The 22385-nt window shown below is 45.8% G+C and overlaps 3 protein-coding genes and 1 pseudogene across 3 annotated transcripts; all 4 read left to right on the top strand.

Moving 5' to 3' along the window:
• The first annotated feature begins 4934 nt into the window (after positions 1-4934).
• On the top strand, positions 4935-5390 carry LOC124702028 (17.4 kDa class I heat shock protein-like). The gene has a single exon (XM_047234119.1). It carries the CDS (start codon positions 4935-4937, stop codon positions 5388-5390), a length of 456 nt encoding a protein of 151 aa, XP_047090075.1.
• Positions 5391-13542: 8152 nt separating this feature from the next.
• LOC124702026 (17.9 kDa class I heat shock protein-like) lies at positions 13543-14167 on the top strand. Its single transcript, XM_047234117.1, has one exon. It carries the CDS (start codon positions 13637-13639, stop codon positions 14123-14125), a length of 489 nt encoding a protein of 162 aa, XP_047090073.1. The 5' UTR covers positions 13543-13636; the 3' UTR covers positions 14126-14167.
• Positions 14168-17144: 2977 nt separating this feature from the next.
• On the top strand, positions 17145-17969 carry LOC124702027 (17.9 kDa class I heat shock protein-like). Its single transcript, XM_047234118.1, has one exon. It carries the CDS (start codon positions 17196-17198, stop codon positions 17682-17684), a length of 489 nt encoding a protein of 162 aa, XP_047090074.1. The 5' UTR covers positions 17145-17195; the 3' UTR covers positions 17685-17969.
• Positions 17970-18628: 659 nt separating this feature from the next.
• LOC124695253 lies at positions 18629-21411 on the top strand (annotated as a pseudogene).
• Positions 21412-22385: the final 974 nt, after the last annotated feature.

Here is a 22385-nt window from a genome sequence, read left to right as displayed (position 1 = left end):
CTCTTGACCCTTGAAAACTTCCTTCACACCAAACTTCTCATAAACTTCATTAGAGGGGTTAGTACTCAAAAAATTTGAATCCACCTTGGTCCAGTAGTGGCACATTGCAAGAACTCAATAAAACATTAGCTACAGCCCTCTACGTCTAGAAAACCTCGCTTAAAGTCCACAAGAGACAATGCAAAAACAGAGACAGAATCTGCAAAACAGAACAGCCAGTAAAGACGAATTTTAAATAAATACTTCCGTTGCTCAAATCAGAAAACTCAAAACTAATGAAAGTTGCGTACATATCTGAGGAACACGCACGTAAATTGGCATATTTTTCTGAGTTACCTACAGAGAAAACAGCCCAGATTCGTGACAGATAGAAATCTGTTTCTCGCGCAGAAATCCAAATCTAGTATCAACCTTCGATTAGAGGCTTCACTTGGCACAACAATACACAAAACTAAGATAAGGAGAGGTTGCTACAGTAGTAAACAACTTCCAAGACACAAATATAAAACAAAGTACTGTAGCAAAATAACACATGGGTTATCTCCCAAGAAGTTCTTTCTTTATAGCCATTAAGATGGGCTCAGCAGTTTTAATGATGCACTCCCAAGAAATAGTATTTGAAGCAAAAGAGAGCATCAAGAGGCAAATTCAAAACACATTTAAGTCTCACATGCTTCCTATGCATAGGAATCTTGTAAATAAACAATTTCATGAAAAGCAAAGTAACAAGCATAAGAAGATAGAACAAGAATAACTTCAAAAATTTCAGCATATAGGGAGGTGTATTAGTACCACGAAAATTTCTACAACCATATTTTCCTCTCTCATAATAATTTTCAGTAGCTTCATGAACAAACTCAACAATATAACTATCACATGCAGCATACTTTTCATGATTTCCAAACACATAATTTTTATCAAGTTCAAGAATAGTGAAATTAAAACTTTCAAACTTACTTTTATTAATAATATAACAAGGTAGTTGATCAATCTCAATAGATATGGGACTCATAGAATAAGTCAAGAACTCTCCAATCCCATTTTCATTAGTAGTACAATTAATATTATCAAGTAACATAGGACCATCATCCAGAGCTTTATCATAGACATTTGCCAAACAAAATTCTTTAGTACCATGCATTTCGACATCGTGCACAAACAAAGCATTATCATAAGATTTATCAAAGTAGCATGGATTATCATATATAACAGTAGCATAATCATTCTCACAAGTATTAATCATAGGTACTATTTCAAGAGAATCCACAGGAACATAACATTCAACCTCTTCCGGTAAGCATGGAGGACAATCAAATAGTGTAAGAGATAAAGAGTTACTCTCATTAGAAGGTTGACATGGGTAGCTAATCCATTCTTCCTCCTTTTGTTCGTCGCTCTCCTCTTCTTTTTCATCCAATGAGCTTTCAGGTTCATCAATTTCTTCTTCCACCGGTTCTCCGCAAATTGTGAGTGCATTCTTGTGCATTAATGTGTCTCTCTTTATAATCAAGGATATAAAGATTCCTACCGTAGCATTCTATGCAAGAATTAAGGATAGTAGAGACATAATCTTTAAGGTCCTTACAAACAACACAAGTTTCATAATTCTCAACCATGAAGGATTCTATCTCGGAGGCTCCCATAAATAAGACAAATTGTTCTACCTCTTCGAACCCATAATGAATATAGCAATTCCGATTATAGTTCTTAATTAAAAATTCCTCACTAAAGCCACATTGAAATTTAAGATGTTTAGTATCCTGTTGAGAGCAACAGTTTATATCATGGCGTTCAAGCAAGATTTCAGCAATTGTATTCAGTTTTTCTATCATAGCACTCATTATTTTACCAGTTCTTGATTCTCTATAACAATTATAACATTCTATAAGCTCCAAGTAAGTTGTAGGTTCTCCCATAACAGCAGTTTTTAATTTTTTTGGTTTTCAAATTTTTATGGATTTTTGGGTATATGAGGAAAATAAAACAAGACAAAAATAAACTAAGCAAAAGTAAACTAAGCAAACTAATACTAGACAGAAATAAACTAAGCACAAATAAACTAGACAAAAGTAAACTAGCAAAACAAAATAAAATAAAAGTAGAGAGAGAGGTAGAGTGTACTCCCCAGGTGAACTTATGAGTAGAGCTATGCCTCCCCGGCAACGGCGCTAGAAAATAGTCTTGATGACCCACAAGTATAGGGGATCGCAACAGTCTTCGAGGGAAGTAAAACCCAAATTTATTGATTCGACACAAGGGGAGACAAAGAATACTTATAAGCCTTAACAACCGAGTTGTCAATTCAGCTGCACCTGGAAAAGCACTAGCAACAAGGGTGATGTGAAAGTAGCAAGTGGTATGAGAGCAATAGTAACAAGTAACACAGACAGCAATAGAATAGTGATATGAGAGCAATGGCACCGTAAAACAACTTGACATGTAGAACAAGTATATGATGATGAAAGATGGACCGGGGTTCCCGACTATCTACACTAGTGGCAACTCTCCAATAACAAGTGTTGGGTGAACAAATTACAGTCGGGCAATTGATAGGATTGAAATAGCATTAAGACAGAATATCAAGATCATTAATCATGTAGGCATGTTTTCCAACTATAGTCGTACGTGCTCGCAATGAGAAACTTGCACAACATCTTTTGTCCTACCAGCCAGGTGGCAGCCGGGCCTCTAGGGAAACTACTCGGATATTAAGGTACTCCTTTTAATAGAGTACCGGAGCAAAGCATTAACACTCCGTGAAAACATGTGTCCCTCACATCACCGCCATCCCCTCCGGTTGTCCCGATTTCGTCACTTCGGGGCCTTTGGTTCCGGACAGTGACATGTGCATACAACTTGTAGATACAATCTAAGCAATAAGTATAGAGCTCAAATCTAAGATCATGCCACTCGGGCCCTAGTGACAAGCATTAATCATAACAAGATTGCAGCAACAATAACTTCATAAACTTTGTAGATAGACAATCATAACGTAACAATCCATCGGATCCCGACAAACACAACACCGATTACATCGATGAATCCCAATCATGTAAGGCAGCTCATGAGATTATTGTATTGAAGTACATGGGGGAGAGAATACCAACTAGCTACAGCCTAGAACCCGTAGTCCATGGGGGAACTACTCACGGAGCATGATGGAGGCGATGGCGTTGATGGAGATGGCTTTCGGGGCACTTCCCCGTCCCGGCAGGTGCCGGGACGAGACTTCTGTCCCCCGAATTGGAGTTTCGCGATGGTGGCGGCGCCCCGGAGTCTTTCCGGAGTTTCGTCAAGAGTTACGGTGTTTTTAGGTCGAAAGGGATTTTATAGGCGAAGAGGCGCGCGCGGGGGCACTCGGGGCGCCACACCACGGCCGGCGCGGGCCCAGGTCGGGCCGCGCCGCCTTATGGTGTGGTGGCCCTCCGGCCCCTCTCCGACTCTTCTTCGGTGTTCCGGATGCTTCCGGGAAAAATAGGAGGTTTGGTCTTCGTTTCGTCGAATTCCGAGAATATTGCCCGAACAGCCTTTCCGGAACCAAAAACAGCTAGTAAAACAGGAACCGGCACCGTGGCATCTTGTTAATAGGTTAGTTCCGGAAAACGCATAAAAACATCATAAAGTGCAAGCAAAACATGTAAGTATTGTCATAAAACAAGCATGGAACATCAGAAATTATGGATACGTTGGAGACGTATCAATGATAAAAAGAATACTCAATCTGTTTTGTTTTCGAGGTTCATAAACAGTAAAATACATGTGACATGTCGACACACACGCGAACGCTCAACCAATTTACCAATTTATGCTGCTTATTTTCTAATATTTGATTTTGCTTAGAGAGCATATAAAGCCAATAACATCTACTTAAAATCCCTATCTTAACATGTTATATATTTTATTATTTAACATTGAAGCCAGTTTTTGGATTGATCCATGATTAGTTCCTAAATGGTGACACTACATATATTATGAACTGACGAGCTAGGTGTCAAGTAGTTTACACGTCTGTGGTACGTCATTCCAAGTTTTGAATCATAAGTTAGAAATGGGTTATATTCATTAATTAATCTCAATTTATTAATAAATATATGGAAATTATGGTTGGTGTGTTGTCTTCTAAAGATATGTTTACAACTATTGTATATCTATAATTAAGGACTGGTGATGCTCTATGCTTCTGTTGAGTTTTGAGAGAAGTACGTGTGCTACTAGCCACTCAGGTCGACTGGAAACACATGCATCATATACACATGCATCATATACATAGTAATTATGATCAATTGGTCAAATATTAAATGTGCTACTAGCCGGAGAAACCAAAATAAAAAAAATAGTTTCCATATGAGGGGCACATATATGATGTGTATATCATCACACTATTTAAAGTAGTCTAACTTTCTCTCTAGAAAATGTAGTCTAACTTAAAACTAGCCCAATAAAAAAAACAATTCAACGTTGATTTTTGATGAAATTTCTATTCAATAAATTTATAACTATGCACATCTACCGTTTATATACCATAATGTGTCATTTTATAGGGTGCGGCCGTAGGTTCTCGAGGGCTCCAGAGTGTGCTATTGGGCTTCCAGAGGTTACACGTTTTTTCTGGATATTTGCCGTTAAGTTGTGCTACTGGGTTACACAAATCATTCCGCAGGGTCCAGCGAATGGGCTCAAGAAAAGCCTTCCCGGCCCAGCTACACAAATCTGGCTTCTACCGGTAGGTGCCCGAAGAAGCGAGAACTCTCAGGAACCTCGTCTCCATTGCACGTCCTCACCCTATAAATCATCCCATCCTGCATCGATACAGGTCCAAGACAAGCAACAAGGAAAGCCAGCTTCTTGATAGATCGTCCGAGACAGCCATTCGCTCTTAGACACCAACAACCACTCCACTAAACATTCAGCAGTTCATCGCCAACCCGCCGACGATGTCGTTGATTCGTCGCGCCGACGTGTTCGACCCCTTCTCTCTTGATCTCTGGGACCCATTCCCCTTTGGTTCCGGCAGCGGGAGCATCTTCCCTCGCGCCAGCTCCGACACCGCGGCCTTCGCCGGCGCGCGGATCGACTGGAAGGAGACGCCCGAGGCTCACGTGTTCAAGGCAGACGTGCCGGGGCTGAAGAAGGAGGAGGTGAAGGTGGAGGTCGACGACGGCAACGTGCTGCAGATCAGCGGCGAGCGGAACAAGGAGCAGGAGGAGAAGTCCGACACCTGGCACCGCGTGGAGCGTAGCAGCGGGAAGTTCCTGCGCAGGTTCAGGCTCCCGGACAACGCCAAGACGGAGCAGATCAAGGCGTCCATGGAGAACGGCGTGCTCACCGTGACCGTGCCCAAGGAGGAGGCCAAGAAGCCCGATGCCAAGCCCGTCCAGATCACCGGCTAGAGACTCCGGCTTAGCTGCTCTCTGCTCACAGCCTAAATAAATCAGCTCTGATATGGGCGCTGCGGTGTGTGTTCTGCACTTCTGCTGGTGTTGCGTTTGCGTGCAAGGTTGGGCTCGCTGTGTAAAGCTGCATCTTTCGTCCTAGCTGATAGTTCGCTGTGCCGTAGACTGTAGGCGCCGCTTTGCGTGTGAGCCCGATGAGATTTCCCTCGTCTCTTTTCGAACTGTGAGCATAATGAGCTTTGTATCACGTATACTGTGCTATGTTCAGCAGAGGAGCATCGTTTAAAGTGTTGTGTTTTATTACTCTGTTTGTGCCTATAATCTTCAGTTTTTTTTTAAACCATAATATATTAGCAAGCAGGCCACCTCATATTACTGTCGAAAAACGACCATATTTCGGTCAAGAGTTCTCCTCTGCGACGGATGCTGTCCATTATTTTTATCCCCAGCAAAAGGCCTCCTGAGCCTCGTGTCTAGTAGCAGAACATTTGTGCTCCGCTTCACGGTTTCGAACATAAACTGCCGTTCGAGAGGCCGAGGGAGGACCTCCTGTTTCTATAAAAAGAACTAGCTTTTCCCCTCTCCTCTTGATTCTGTATATAAAAATCGGAAGGAAATTGCCAGCTGTTACTAAGCTAAGTTACTGCTCAGCGTCATATTTACATCATGCACTCAAGTTACAGGTTAAGTTGCAACTTAATTTTTCAAATTGAAGTTGCAATTAATCTTTTAAATGCAAGTAAGGCTGCAGAAAACTACCCTCAAACCGTCAGATTTGTTTCGTAGTTCGTGCTAATGATAAGTTCAACATGGGTTGCTAAGTTGGGAGATGAATTGCAACTGAGATTCAACCATTCTTCTTCAATGTAGAATGTTAGGAATAGTCTACCAGATACTCTTTTGTGCTGATGATTTTCGAGAAACATTGTTTTAGTTAGGTTAGTTTTACCGGGTAGGGTATTTGGTGCATTTGCATTCTTTATTTAAAATATATTATAAACATATTTAAAAATATTAAATAAATACAAAAAATGTTCCGTGTGTATCTACATGCTCAAAAAATTAGCAAAACCCGACATGTTTTGTTCCCCGTGTAAAAAAGATCAATTTTGTTGCTAAAAGAATCCATTTCTCGAGATATTTGTTTGTCTTTTTTACGAGACTTGGAAAATATAGATTTTATGTGAAACTTTATGTAAGCACATAGAACATATTCCTCTACATGCAAAACTTTTTTTCTAAATTTTCTAACGTATTAAAATATGTTTTTTTACCCGAATACATATACATCAGGATCAGTTTTGAGTTTCACAGTTTTACCTATTTGTACACTTGTACTAAACTACATGGGCAGTATTCCATGTTAATGTTGTCGTACCAAGTGGAGAATCTTTGGTTTTCCAGTTTTGAATGTTTTGCAAGAGGTTTGTTGCAGTACAAGTTTCTCCCCTTAAACGTATTATCAAAGCCATGCCTAAATCTAAATTCAAAACCCCGTATGCTCATGTATAGGTATACCATACTTTTCTATACCCCTATATAATGTAGCAGTTTTGAATTGGACCTAAAGAATCAATTGCAGCCGTTGATCTACTAAATCCAACAGCTGAGGACAACTGGATTCGCCATGAACAGTACATTGCCGATGCCTCCACAATATTCCAGAACCGGCTGGCCTCCTCCTTCGGCAAAGAGGCTCGACCATTCGATCTACTCGGAGCAGCGGCGACCGACTGGAGAGACCGCGGCTCCGTCTCCTCGCTCCTTTCTCCTCTGGGCGGCGGCGAACGGCAGGGGACGCGCTCCTCCTCTGAGTGGTGGCAACCGACGGGAGGCTGCAACCCAATCTCCTCGCTTCTTTCTCCTCTGATCGGCGGTGAACGACGGGGTCGGGGGATGCCGCGGCCGCCAGCACGAATCCACGAGGCGACCACACTGCTCCAGCCTCGAGATCGGGACCTCCCCAAAATCCGCCTTCTCCTTTACCCAAGACGGGAACAACGCCTTCCTCGAGCTCACCCTGTCCCACGCGATTTGAAGCCCCATGGCAGGAGCCGAGGGCCCTTGCCAACCGATGGACACCCTCTGCGGCGCTCCTCTGTTCCACGAGGAAGGCGGCCTTCCAGTCCGGCTGTCCTCTGCTCCGCGAGGAAGGTGGGTTCAGTTGAGAGCGAATGACAGCCGTAATATATAGTACTCCCTCCGTTCTTTTTTAATTGACTCAGATTTAGTACAACTTTGTACTAAATTTGAGTCAATTAAAAGAGAACGGAGGGAGTACCTGCGTTTGCCGCCTCGACCTGGACCAATTCATCTCATCGAATTTCAGCGGCGCGTGTGTCCAGGGCAGGTGTGCGTGCGGGACGTGTGAGACAAGCTGGAGGCGCTTCTCGCCGGTCGAACGAAGTTCGTGGGGGATGCGATTGCGAATTTGCGAGGCTGCCGCCGCTTGCTGTCCGTGTACGCGAGCAACAGATTGGGCAAAGCATTTTGCTGAGGCTGAGATGTCTGGGCTGTGTAGCTGATCGTAGTACGCGACCAACAGTTGAAGACTAACTATACACTTCATTTTTGTTCAAACATGACAGTGGCATCCCAAAAAACACGCTGCCCTTCTTATATATGTGTCATTATCAGAAAACAAATCATTACTCTATAAAATGTTCTCTAAAATTTCATCTAATTAGTTGATAGAATTATCTCTGATAACCACTATCTCAAAGGATGTTTCTTTAATGTAAAACTGTTTCAAACTAAGGCATGTTTGGTTGATACCCTGTCTAGAAAAAGTGACTTCCAGTACCTGACGACTTTCTGATTAAATTTTGTTCACATGAGAATTTATAGCAAGGGCTACTTTTTTAATTCGAATTTCATTGCTTAGAAAAATAATAATCCCTCCGTTCCTAAATATAGGGTGTATAGTTTTTAGCACGGAAATTAAGAACAAGCTACACGAGTTTTAGGAAAGATTACCCCTTAATTATTGCTATGAGAAAATAGAGAAGTTTTCATGAGCTAAGAAAATACAATTGAACCCGTAAAAAAATGTCCAAATGAGTAGTTCTAGGCAATACACCTTATATTTTGGAGTTTTTTTTTGAAAAAACTATACACCTTATATCAAGGAACGGATGGAGTAATTAACTGTTAAATTCAGTTCCTAAATTTAGCAATAAATTATTTAATCATCTTTGTTGTTGTATCAATTATTAAATTGTTTCCATTGGGGTCGTATCAATTTGGTAAATATTGTTGAAATTTGTGAGTGAGATTTGGAGGTACCATTAGAATCACCTAATTTTTTAGCTTTATATGCACATGATGTTGAATTATGCAAAGTGAAAATTTAAACACTTTTAGAATATTTTTTGTTATAACGAAATATGTGTAACAATAAGAATACAAACAGATCGTGGCAACGCACGGGCATTCAACTAGTAAACCTTTGTTTTACACGAGAGGTACAATGGGTCATCTCACGTACGTGCCAGCGCCGATCGCCGTCACCACCGGCTAACCGTGCAATCACAGTTGTCGCTGGCAAACCTAACGACTGATGCCGTAAGATAGCCCGTCGCGGGCAGCGCAAGACAGTCTGGTGCGTGTCAAGCGAGACTATCAAAGAGGGTGTTGGACAGTCCGGCTAGTCTCATTTCCAAAGCGTCGGACGGCCTGGCCAAATTTTCCCTGGACTGCCAGGTAGTTCATCAAGCCACCACGCTGCCACCAACCCTGCCAGCACGCGCCTACGAGGGAGTAACTCGATCGTAAAGTTTGGTGAGAGCTCAAACCTTTGCATCCTTGCATCATCTTTCTTGGTTGTTATTTGGGTTTTATCCATATGGTATTTTAAAGCTTGTGTTTATTCTCATGACAAGCTCTAGTTCACCGAAAACGGATTCCACATGAAATACTTGTTGAGTTTTTTTATATTGGAGTTTTCCCCGGTTCTTTGTATTGAGAGGTTTCACCTCTAAATTCATGAAAAAAATCTATCCCACCTGTTCTTAAGATTTTATTTTCTTGTGGGTTATCTCTTGTCATCCTCTTTTCAACAAAATTGATTTCACCTAAATTCGAGTTTCTTAACTCAAGTTGTTGCATTTTCCATATTGGAGGTGTTACTGGTTTGGCTCTTATAGATAGGTTATACCTTTCCACATTTGATCTTATTGTTTGTGGTTGGACTATGATGTTTCCCTGCATGATCTTGTAGAGATTTTTGTTGTGATTCCAATGAGTCCAAGATCATCAAATTTGCCGTTTGGATGTGAAAATGGCGGCATTTTTTGTGAGTGATTTTGCTCGTAGTAACCTGCACGGAATGGTCTGTCCATGGCCGGACGAGTCCGCCAGCCAGAGTCGTTTGGCCATGGCCGGAAGGTCCGGCTGGGGGCTGTTTTTAGGTGCGTTTCAACGGTTAGATTCCATTTTGGGGGGCATATATGACCCCGTTCTTCCCCATTGAGCCGGTTGCTTTTCCTACTCTTTCTCTTTCCCATTGTTGACTTTGAGAAGCTTCATCTTCCTCTAATCCTCCATGAATCTTGATCATATTTGAGAAAAATAGAGAGGAAATCTATATCTACACCTTGACCAAAAAAATTCCTCTTTTTGTGTGGGGAATCCACTAGATATATATCTTGGAGAAATTTGGTGTTCATCCTCCTATTTGTTGTTCCTCTCTTATTTCCCCAAAAGTTTTTTGTAGCTTTGTTGGAATTTGAGAGAGAAGGACTTGAGAATCTTTGTGGTGTTCTATCCATTGCATTTGGTGATCGGTTTAACTTACGTGGAGGTGAAAGTTCGTGAGATATTCACTTCGGGAACTTGTCCTCGGAGTTTGTTCCTCTTGGGTCTTTGGACCCTAGATGGCTTAGTGGTCTTTGTGATGTTCTTGGGGCCTCTAATTAAGTTGTGGGGATTGCCTTAAGTTTGTAGCTTTGTGGCTTAGTGGTGTTCTTGGGGACTCCAATTAAGTTTTGTAGATTACTCAAGTGTGAGGCCTTTGTGGTGGTATGTTGGGAGCCTCCAATTAAGTTGTGGAGAAAGCCCCAAGCTTTGAGCGGGTTCGGTGACCACCCTCAAGGTTCCATAGTGGATCAAGGACTTCCCTTTTGGTGGGAAGGATCGAGGAGAATACGGTGAGGCATTCGTGGCGTTCGGGGAGCCTTGTGCCCCCACACCGCTCCAACTGAGAGTAGCACTCACAAGGGTGTGCACTTCGGATACATCATTGTCTCCGCTTCACCTCGATTATTCCTATACCCGAGCTCTTTGCTTATGAATTTTACTTTGTGATAGCCATCATGCTTGAAGTTATATATCTTGCTATCACATAGTTGCTTGTCTTTCCTAGCATAAATTCTTGGTGCACATATGTGAACCCTAGTTGTACATGTTTTGTACTTTTGTGCTTGACAAACTAAACCCTAATTTTATTCCGCATTTGTTAAGCCATAATTGTAAAAGTTTTTAACCGTCTATTGATCCTCTAGGCCGCATCCATGTCCTTCCAGTCGCCCTTCGACCAGGAGAAGCAACAACGAAGACTGCCAGTCGACCAAAGTGGAGTTCGATGTAGCCTCCAGAGAAGTCCACCCTTCGACCACCACCATGAGCGGTGTAGCTTCCAAATAAACACCATTGCGGGTGAGATCTCCCGAGTGCAACCTCAGAAACGTCAGGTCGCCAATCCTTGAGAAAATACAAATATAAAATTGGAAGCTAATGCTTTGCCAGATCCCCTTCAGATTTGCCAAGAAGTTGAGCTTCCCATCACATATATTGAGGATTAGGCGAAATCCACCCGCCTTCAACGATTCCATCTCCACGATGGCCACACATTGGAGGCAGAGGAACTAAATCCAACAATCCTTGATAGCTACCAAGCTTTATTGAAGGGGAGGCAGAGATCCTGCCGCCGGCCACCTTCGGCTTCGACCGTTGGAGCTCTGCAGCCGACCACCAGACTGCCGCCCACCACAAGAGGCTTCTCACCACCTCCGGCGGTGTACTCTCCGACGGCATGAAGCCAGACGCCACAAGGAACAATCCTAGACCTAGACCATACCTACACCTAAAACTATCACTACTAATGTACAGAGAAGGCTGAAATCCTACTCCATCCCTACGGCCTCCAGCGTGGACGTCGGCGGCTAGAAGTATTGGATCCGGCCGGCCATAACCGACTCTCAAGGGGAAAAGGTGTAGGCGCTTCGCGAGAGGAGGAGAAGTGAGCAGACCAACTCCAGGCGAGTTGCCTTCCCTTCCCCACTTCTTTTGTCGATGCTCTCCTTCGGTCGCTGCCCGCGGACTCCGGCGCGCGGCCACCGCCGATGCTCCTACACCCTCCCGGCCACCGATCTCTGCAACTGTTCCGCAGGCGGCCGCCAACTGATGCTCCTTCGGCCGCTGCTTGTGGCCTCCTATGTGCCGGCCACCACTGCTCCTCCACACGCTCGGTCCGGTCGCCGATCTGCAGCTCCTCCGCTGAAGTTGCACCCAGCCACCGACGCTCAAGCTCCCACCTCCTCGCCAAGGATGTTGTGGGAAGAGCTTGCCACAGGATATCGGGCCCGGAGAAGATGACATCATCGAGAAGATTGGCCGGGGCTCCTCTGCTCTAGCTTTGACGGACCTTGGGCATGTCGGATTCATCGTCGGTGATCTCGAATCGTCCATGGCACTACTTCTATGGTCGTTGACCAAGGGAAAAAATTGGGGATTTTTTGGATGTTACACACATTGTTGCGATTTGTTATAGATTGCATTATTTTCGTTGTGTAACTATGAACAAAGTGGTACAATAACTTTTTGTGTATATGATACAGAAAAATTCTCTATGTTGTACCATAGAGAAAAAAGTTACATTCGGGAAAAAATTATACCATTGACGAGGTTGAGATGATCCTTGGGTTCGCCTTAAAAAAAACCATCCATATCAATCTCTCTCCTTTTCTTTAGAACTTATCGAAAAAGGATCTCTTCATAGCGTCTTCAACGCTAAAAGAAAAAATCAAGGAAGAGTTAGCACCAGATAACCACACCCACTAGGCTAGAAAGCACCAGATAATGGCAAAACCTATACACCGACCAGGTCGGTGGCTACCGGCCACCGCACACCCCCTGGTCGGGTATGGGCCAGGCCCATTTGGGTCTGTTTAGCCTGTGCAGTTTGTTTTTGCTGTTTCTTTTTTCTTTTCTGGTTTCTTTTTCTGTTTTCTGTTTTCTTTTCTTTTTTCTGTTTTCGGTTTTGTTTATATTTTTTTAGATTCCAAGATTTTAATTTTAAAAAATTGTTCAAATTGAAAAAAAATTAAATTAAAAAATGTTCAAATTTGAAAACCGTTTAAATCTAAAAACCGTTCAAATTTAGAAACCGTTCAAATATGAAATTTGTTCAAATTCAAAAATTGTTTAAAATTTTAAAATGTTCAAATTTAAAATTTGTTCAAATTTTAAGAATGTTCAAATGTAAAATTTGTTCAAATTTAAAATTTGTTCACATCGAAAATTGTTCAAAGTAGAAAATTGTTCAAATTAATAAAATGTTTAAATTAGAAAATAGTTTAAACTTAAAATTGTTCAGATTAGAAAATTGTTGAAACTTAAAATTGTTCAAATTTAAAATTTGTTCCAATTTGAAAATTGTTCAAAAGTTTTTTTAAAAAAAGCGAAAATCTTTTAAAATTGTTCAAAGCATAGATGCTCAATTTAATTTTTAAAGTATTCAGATTTTGATAATTTTTTATTTTTCAAAAATATTCAAATAGTAAAAATTTAACAAACAGAAAAGAAACGAAAAAAGAAAAGCTTACCTGTTTCTGTTGGGCCGGGCCCAGTAAGCCACGTCGGGGGTGTGCGGTGCGTTCCCCGCACCGACCAGCTCGGTGTATAGGAGCTCCCCAGATAACTTCGATACCAGAATTTGACCCGATCCAGCAGGCCGGGAAAGGGCGAGAAAACACTATCACTAGCAGGCCTGATTCCAGCCCAGCATCGAGCCGAACCGTAAACTAGCTACTTTCTGATTCCAGTGCATTCCAGAATAGAGGAGCAGTCTCCGGACCTTCCTCCCACCGGCGCTCACCGTCGCTGTATAAATTCTCGCCTCTCCCCGCCTCGACGGCCCAGACCGTAGCAATCAAGCGCCTTGTGACCACACACATCGGAAGCATCCCTGAATTGGCAGAGCTTTTCCAATCTCGCTCAGTCCTTTCCCCCCGAATCGAGCAACCATGTCGCTGATCCGCCGCAGCAACGTGTTCGACCCCTTCTCCCTCGACCTCTTCGACCCCTTCGACGGCTTCCCCTTCGGCTCCGGCAGCAGCAGCAGCGGCGGGGGCAGCCTCTTCCCCTCGTTCCCGCGCACCTCCTCCGAGACGGTGGCCTTTGCCGGAGCGCGCATTGACTGGAAGGAGACGCCCGAGGCTCACGTTTTCAAGGCGGACGTGCCGGGGCTGAAGAAGGAGGAGGTGAAGGTGGAGGTGGAGGACGGCAACGTGCTCCAGATCAGCGGCGAGCGGAACAAGGAGCAGGAGGAGAAGTCCGACACCTGGCACCGCGTGGAGCGCAGCAGCGGCAGGTTCCTGCGCCGGTTCAGGCTGCCGGAGAACGCCAAGGCGGAGCAGATCAAGGCGTCCATGGAGAACGGCGTGCTCACCGTCACCGTGCCCAAGGAGGAGGCCAAGAAGCCCGAGGTGAAGTCCATCCAGATCTCTGGCTAGGCTGATCTGAAGCTAGATGTTCAGTTTGCTGCTTGGGTGGATGCGTCGAAGGGCCTATCTTTTACTTTATTGTTGAGTCAGTTTACCTATTCCTTCTATCTCAGAAGCAAACACTTCTATCAACTGTGTGCATTGATTCTTACATGTTTACCTATTGCACTTGTTATATTACTTTGTGTTGACAATTATCCATGAGATAAATATGTTGAAGTTGAAAGCAATCGCTGAAACTCATATCTTCCTTTGTGTTGCTCCAAAGCTTTCTACTAAGAATCTATTGATTTATGAGTAACTCTTATGCAAGTCTTATTGATGCTTGTCTTGAAAGTATTATTCATGAAAAGTCTTTGCTATATGATTCATTTGTTTACTCATTATCTTCACCATTGCTTCGAATCGCTGCATTCATCTCATATGCTTTACAATAGTATTGATCAAGATTATGATAGCATGTCACTTCAGAAATTATGTTTGTTATCGTTTACCTACTCGAGGGCGGGTAGGAACTAAGCTTGGGGATGCTTGATACGTCTCAAACGTATCTATAATTTCTTATGTTCCATGCTACTTTTATGATGATACTCACATGTTTTATACACACTTTATGTAATTATTATGCATTTTCCGGCACTAACCTATTGACGAGATGCCGAAGAGCCAGTTGCTGTTTTCTGCTGTTTTTGGTTTCAGAAATCCTAGTAAGGAAATATTCTCGGAATTGGACGAAATCAACGCCCAGGGTCTTATTTTTCCACGAAGCTTCCAGAAGACCGAGGGAGATACGAAGTGGGGCGACGAGGCGACGCCACACTAGGGCCGCGCGGCCCTAGCGTGTGGGCCCCTCGTGACGCCCCCGACTCTGCCCTTTCGCCTACTTAAAGCCTTCGTCGCGAAACCCCCAGTACCGAGAGCCACGATACGGAAAACCTTCTAGAGACGCCGCCGCCGCCAATCCCATCTCGGGGGATTCAGGAGATCGCCTCCGGCACCCTGCCGGAGAGGGGAATCATCTCCCGGAAGGCTCTTCATCGCCATGATCGCCTCCGGATCGATGTGTGAGTAGTTCACCCCTGGACTATGGGTCCATAGCAGTAGCTAGATGGTTGTCTTCTCCTCATTGTGCTATCATGTTAGATCTTGTGAGCTGCCTATCATGATCAAGATCATCTATTTGTAATGCTACATGTTGTGTTTGTTGGGATCCGATGAATATTGAATACTATGTCAAGTTGATTATCAATCTATCATATATATTGTTTATGTTCTTGCATGCTCTCCGTTGCTAGTAGAGGCTCTGGCCAAGTTGATACTTGTAACTCCAAGAGGGAGTATTTATGCTCGATAGTGGGTTCATGCCTCAATTGAATCTGGGACAGTGACAGAAAGTTCTAAGGTTGTGGATGTGCTATTGCCACTAGGGATAAAACATCGATGCTTTGTCTAAGGATATTTGTGTTGATTACATTACGCACCATACTTAATGCAATTGTCTGTTGTTTGCAACTTAATACTGGAAGGGGTTCGGATGATAAACTGAAGGTGGACTTTTTAGGCATAGATGCATGCTGGATAGCGGTCTATGTACTTTGTCGTAATGCCCTGATTAAATCTCATAGTACTCATCATGATATATGTATGTGCATTGTTATGCCTTCTTTATTTGTCAATTGCCCAACTGTAATTTGTTCACCCAACATCTATTTATCTTATGGGAGAGACACCACTAGTGAACTGTGGACCCCGATCCAATTCTTTACATCTGAAATACAATCTACTGCAATTGTTCTTTACCGTTCTTCGCAAACAACCATCATCATCCACACTATACATCTAATCCTTTGTTTACATGCAAGCCGGTGAGATTGACAACCTCACTCGTTACGTTGGGGCAAAGTACTTTGATTGTGTTGTGCAGGTTCCACGTTGGCGCCGGAATCCCTGGTGTTGCGCCGCACTACACTCCGCCACCAACAACCTTCACGTGTTCCTTGACTCCTACTGGTTCGATAAGCTTGGTTTCTTACTGAGGGAAACTTACTGCTGTGCGCATCACACCTTCCTCTTGGGGTTCCCAACGGACGTGTCAACTACGCGCCATCACTATGTTCTGTTGTACTACTCTGAGGGATGTAACATTTGCGGATTGGTACTTCGTGAATGTTATATCAACGACTGACATACTACAATATGCAGTGGTATGCAAGGTCACCACAGGCGGCGAGCTCTGTTCCGGGAGAAACAGCGGCCGCCGGTTGAGGAGGTGGCGACCGTGTCGATGGACGGCGGTTCCTAGACAGGCGGCGGTGTCTATTGCAAGCAGGGGCGCAACAGCGACGGCGACAGTGGCGATCTAGAGGGGTGGAAGTCGGCTCGGACGTGGGTAGGACGTGAGAAATCAGTGTGTCTGGCTGCCAGGTGGAGCCCACGGTCATTTTCTGACGTGTCGCGAGGCGCCAGCGCGTCAGATTCGCGCCCTACGCAAGGGGCCAGCACGGGGATGCCTGCGATTTTTTTGGGCTCGAAAACTAGCCGACGCCGTTTAGAGCGCACCGAAAACCACACCGGCCCCCAAATCGGAGCTGCTATGGTTCCCGCGCCGGTGGAGATGGTCTAAAGTGTCGTGTTCTCTAAAAAAAATTGGCAAAAATGGAAAATCAAGGAAGACTTCAAGAAAGCACTAGATGACCACACCCACTAGGCCTAGAAAGCACGAGATGACTTCAATAACAGAATTTGGCCCGACCCAGCAGTCCTAGAAAGATCGAGAAAGCAACAGAAGATACTCGTTTGCACCAGCAGGCCCGATTCCAGCCCAGCCATTGAGCAGAACGGTTCCAAAACTTGCTCTTTGCAGATTCCAGTGCATTCCAGAACAGACGAGCAGGCTCCGGACCTTCGTCCCACTGGCGCCCACCGTCGCTGTATAAATTCTCGCCTCTCCCCGTCGCCACGGCCCAGACCGAAGCAATCAAAGCGCCTTGTCGAGCTGGTACACACACATCCGAAGCGTCCCTGAATTGACAAAGCTTTCCCAATCTCTCTCAGTCCTTTCCCCCCGAGTCGAGCAACCATGTCGATGATTCGCCGCAGCAACGTGTTCGACCCCTTCTCCCTCGACTTCTTCGACCCCTTCGACGGCTTCCCCTTCGGCTCCGGCAGCAGCAGCAGCGGCGGGGGCAGCCTCTTCCCCTCGTTCCCGCGCACCTCCTCTGAGACCGCGGCCTTCCCTGGCGCGCGCATCGACTGGAAGGAGACGCCGGAGGCTCACGTGTTCAAGGCGGACGTGCCGGGGCTGAAGAAGGAAGAGGTGAAGGTGGAGGTGGAGGACGGCAACGTGCTCCAGATCAGCGGCGAGCGGAACAAGGAGCAGGAGGAGAAGTCCGACACCTGGCACCGCGTCGAGCGCAGCAGCGGGAAGTTCCTGCGCAGGTTCAGGCTGCCCGAGAACGCCAAGGCGGAGCAGATCAAGGCGTCCATGGAGAACGGCGTGCTCACCGTCACCGTGCCCAAGGAGGAGGCCAAGAAGCCCGAGGTCAAGTCCATCCAGATCTCCGGTTAGGCTGCTTTGAAGCTGTAGAGGTTCAGTTCGCTGCTGGATGGATGCGTTGAGTCGTTCATGTTCCTGTACTGAGTTGATTTGGGTCTGTGTCGACTGTCGAATGTGTTGAGTCGTTCCTCTTCCTGTAAGGCAAGCATCGAGTCTGAAGTAATGTATCAGTCGTTCCTGTTTCTGTAAGGCAAGAGTCTGAAGTGAAGTGTTGTAATTATCTTCTGTGCTGGTTAAGCTTGATCTTGCGAATGAGTCATCGTCCTCTTTTAGCTTAAGAGTTCTCCACTTGGTTTCTGACTCCCTGTTGAACTTCTCCATGATGCCATTCCAGCGCGTTCACAGCACGGGAACTCTGTTCTAGCGTGGCATCCAACTTTTAGAAATTAGAACTCTGTCATCAAATTGCCGATACACTGCGCGAATCCGTTCTGTGGGCTTCTCCAGAATTCTAATACTCCGTGCTAGAAAAGAAATGCGGCTATATGGCAGCAAGTTCAGAGTTTCTTTCGATATAGATATATGTACTGAAATCTCGCCAGATGTTTATGCTAGTACTGAATTTGGATGGCCCTAATATAACACATGAGTTCTGATCTCTGAACCGAAGTTTCTGTACATGCCAAACACTTTGTGGTCAGAATATTGTGACGAGATCAGTGAGCCAAAATAAACAAAATCGAAATATTTGTGTGACAAGTGTACACTAAGAGGGCATCTCCAAAGAGGCGACATAAACGGACGTTGAACGACCGTTTGCGTCTACCGGGTCGAAAAAAATGCGTTTGTTACCACCTCCAGCGGGCAGACGCAAAGTGACCGGACCGTCAGCGGCACGCAAACCTGGCCCATATATGCGTCTCGGATGCATCTCTACGGACGCTGCGCGGACGCAAAGTGTCCGTTCGCATTTGGCGGACATTTTGTCGGGCCCGCCTGGCAGTGATCCAACGTCGATGCGTCTTCTCAGCGGCGTGACGTCAAGGCGTCGCTTCGGCAGTCTGCGGCCGCGTAAATGGCGATGCCTCGCGTGGCGCGCGACCGTCGCCTGCTTCTGCGCACGAAGTAATGGTAATTCCACGCGTGCCACGGCTGTTGCCCTGCCTCCGACCTATATAAACAGGGGAGCGAGCATCTCATCTCCTCCCACACTAAACCCTAGCCGCTGCACAACCTCCACCGTAGCACCGCTGTCGCTCAGCCTCCACTGGAGCCACCATGAGCAGCGCCGGCCGCGGCGAGTCTGTCGCGCCTCCACCTCCACATCCCACTCCACCTCCCCCGGTCTCGAGCTCCGACGAGGAGTTCGACAACGACAACAACACCGACGACCTCCTCAACTCGATCAGGGACGCGAAGGCCCTGGCTGAAGCAGAGGAGGAGCGGCCGGCCCACGCGGCGTTTGACGCCGAGATGGAATGCCACAGAGAGGTGGCCGCCGCAGCTGCAGAGGACGACGACTCTGACATCTCATGGTCTTCCGATGACCCTGATGCGCCTGCCCCGGAGGAGAAGGCGACAGAGCAGAGAGCGTTAGTCGAGTCCTTCGAGACGCTCAAGGACGATGCCGCGAACGCGAGGCTGCGGCAGTGTCTGCTAGAGGACGGGGCGGCGCACCGAGCCCTAGTGATCGCACGGCAGGCGGCGGAGAAGCAGACGAGGCAGGAACGCAACAACGGGGCCGGGCCGTCAGGCAGCAAATAATCTAAGCTTCTACAACTACTTTGTATAGTTTCAGTGTAGTAGTTTCTATGTTCTTTAAATATGGGAGATGGCGTTTTGGCACACGCGTGCATATGCACCCATTATAGAAAATAATAAAAAACAATTTTTAAAATGTCAAAAAAATATGACATAAATTTTTTGGTATACATCGTGACATCATATGTTCGTTCACAAGTTTTTGTGGAAACACAACATTTTGTGTGGTGTGTACAAAAAAGACAAAAAAAAATGGCATGTACGGGTTACAGCATCAAAATTTGTCTTTTTTACATGAGCCGTAGAAAAATGTTTTTTCTTTTGAAAACTTGTGTAACAACATAAAATGTCTAGATGTACATGTAAAAATTTAGTTTAGAATTTTTTAACACTTTAAAATGTGGATTCACATAATGGGATCATATGCTCCTATGAGCCAAAGTGCATTTCCCTTAAATATGTTGTAAATCAAAAAATAGGTCGCTCCGCTGCAAACACACTCAAACACAAACAGCCAACCACTCGAACAGTCGAATCCTGCTGCCCACTATCCGTTCTATCTTCCTTTGTCGACCAAAACCAGCAGCTTACGCACGGGCACAGATCTTTCTCCACGACAGCAAAGCTCCGATGGTGGCCACGGTTCCTGCTCATCCTTTCCATATTCTTCCGAGTCCGCCACACCGCCGCCTTGCAATACACTGAACCATACGTCGTCGACAACGCCTTGGCGTCCACCCTGTCGTGCTGCTGCCGGGTAACACCTGCAGCCAGATCGAGGTCCGCCTCACCGACGCCTACGAGCCGCCGTCGGCGTTCTGCGCGGCGCGGAAGGGCGACGGCCGGTGATCACTGCTATGGAAGAACATCACCGCTCCTCATGCTGAAGCCCCCTGCTTCGCAGACCAGCTCCGCCTGGTCTATGACCAAGTCGCCGGCGTTGAGACCCGCGCCGTCTCCTTCGGCTCCACCCGCGGCTTCCTCGCCAACGACCCTGCCGACAAATAATTATCACAAACTAATTAACCTCTCATGTCGTCAGTTCATCACAACAACTAATGCAAAGCAGGGCACTGGCACTTCAATTCAGTTCATCACACCGGTCGATTTTATTAACGGTTTCGTTGGCCAGGGAGCTCTGCATGGGGAAGCTGGTGGAGGCGTTGGAGCGAGAGGGATACCGCGACGGCGATCGAGACCCTCTTTGGCGCTCCGTACGACTTTCGGCACGCTCCCACCCCGGCGGGGCAGGCGAACAGGGAGCTGTCTCTATTCCGGCGGCGGCTAAGAGCGCCGGCGGGTTCGTGTTGTCAATGCAGGGCCTCGCCGACAGCATTACCTCTTCCAGCTCATCCGTCTCCTCGCCGGCGCCGGCCGACGTCCTGTCGCTGCCAAGCGTGGGCAGGACCTTCGCCAGCACGTTCACGGCGCTGCCGTCTCCCATAGCATTCCGCGACGACACGCCGCTGGTAGTCACGCGGAACAGGAGCTACGCCGCGCGCGACATGCCGGCGTTTTTGGCGGCGGCCGGGCAGCCGCCGTACTCGGTGCAGCTCTACGAGACGCGGGCGCTTCCCGTGGCAGTGAACCTCGGAGCGCCGGTGGTGCCCGTCACGCGCGTCAATGGCGGCGGCGTGCCGACGCCAGAGATAAGAGATGCTGGTGTTCCGGGACGGCCGCGGGAACGCCCCCGATATGGTGTACGGAGACGGCGACGGGGTGGTGAACTTGGCGAGCATACTGGCGCTTGACGAGGTGAATCGGTGGAGACCCGAGGCAGGAGTACTACAAGTCCGTCAGGATCACCAACATGTCTCACCTCGGTGTTGTCTCGGATAGTACTGCGTTGCAGCGTTTGATCGGTGAGATTCTTGCTGCTACTCGAGCCGTGGATACACATACACCGGTGATGTAGCTTGCCAAGCATAACATTGCCTGATCGGTGACTGAGCAAGCACCGTGAGATTCTGCTCTGCTTCATGGATATTTATTTGTTCTGTATCGGTATATGTGGACCGGGAGGTTGAATTCTTCTGCAGAATGTGTATTTGCCTCAAGACCTTCAGCGATCTCTTCGTTTTAAAACCATAACTAAAATTATATTTTTAAGTTTTAGAAAAGTCTAAAAACAAATCTAGGCATAGTCAATATGAAAAGTCACAATACGGAATTCTTTTATTGTTCGCTACACAAAAATGACAAAATCTAATAAAACTTGAAGATTTGAAAGTCATACTTAGATCGACAAGTTATTTCATTTTTGTGTAGGTGGAATACAAAATTTTGAAATTAATATTTTGCACGTTCTTGGGATAAATCATTGGTTACATCTGGATTGTTTTCTATAAAATGCTAGAACTACTAAATGTGATTTTTATTTCTTTTAAAATTGATAGTTGCCTATGATAAGATGAACCGAAGAAAGGTGTTTATCATCTGGTAGGACAAGAAACCATCAATCAACCCACGTAGTGTTGATGAAAATTTAAAAAAAAAAACATAGTACATATTTAGGACTATGATCATATCTAGAATGGAACTTTAATTAATCCACAAAGACACACACACAAGTTGCCATGATACTCCATATACGGAAGAAAGAAAACTATGGCATGACCACACATACAAATTTCTCTACATATAAAAATGAGACATCTATGTCCGCAAAAAAAAGAGACATCTATGTATACTAAGTTCTACCAACATACATATAGCTGACAGAACACATATATCTGAGGCGTGAAAAAAGACCTAGGCGCTCCCGCGGCGCGCTAGGGTTTCTCTGGCATCGGTGACGGAGTTCGCTCCAGCGAGGGACTAATCCTACCCAGTTCGTGGATAGATCTCCCCTGGGGCCTTCCGCCTTCGTCTTGTTTCCTGCTCGTGGTGTTCTTTGGTCCTGTTGGTTGTGCCCTAGACGGGGAGTTGTCTCCTGGCAGTTTTTAGGGTTTCGGCGGAGATTGATCTGATTGACGTCTGCAACATGGCAAGTCCAGCGAACTCCAGCAATCT

The sequence above is a fragment of the Lolium rigidum genome, chromosome 3 (genome assembly GCF_022539505.1).
Source record: "Lolium rigidum isolate FL_2022 chromosome 3, APGP_CSIRO_Lrig_0.1, whole genome shotgun sequence".
NCBI classification, from domain to species: Eukaryota; Viridiplantae; Streptophyta; class Magnoliopsida; order Poales; family Poaceae; genus Lolium; species Lolium rigidum.
Note: the sequence above shows the minus strand (reverse complement) of the source record. Positions and strands in the feature narration are given on the sequence as shown.

Excerpts from the sequence above, each read along its gene's own strand:
- LOC124702028 (XM_047234119.1), top strand. The coding sequence starts at position 4,935 with ATGTCGTTGATTCGTCGCGCCGACGTGTTCGACCCCTTCTCTCTTGAT.
- LOC124702027 (XM_047234118.1), top strand. The coding sequence starts at position 17,196 with ATGTCGATGATTCGCCGCAGCAACGTGTTCGACCCCTTCTCCCTCGAC.
- LOC124702026 (XM_047234117.1), top strand. The coding sequence starts at position 13,637 with ATGTCGCTGATCCGCCGCAGCAACGTGTTCGACCCCTTCTCCCTCGAC.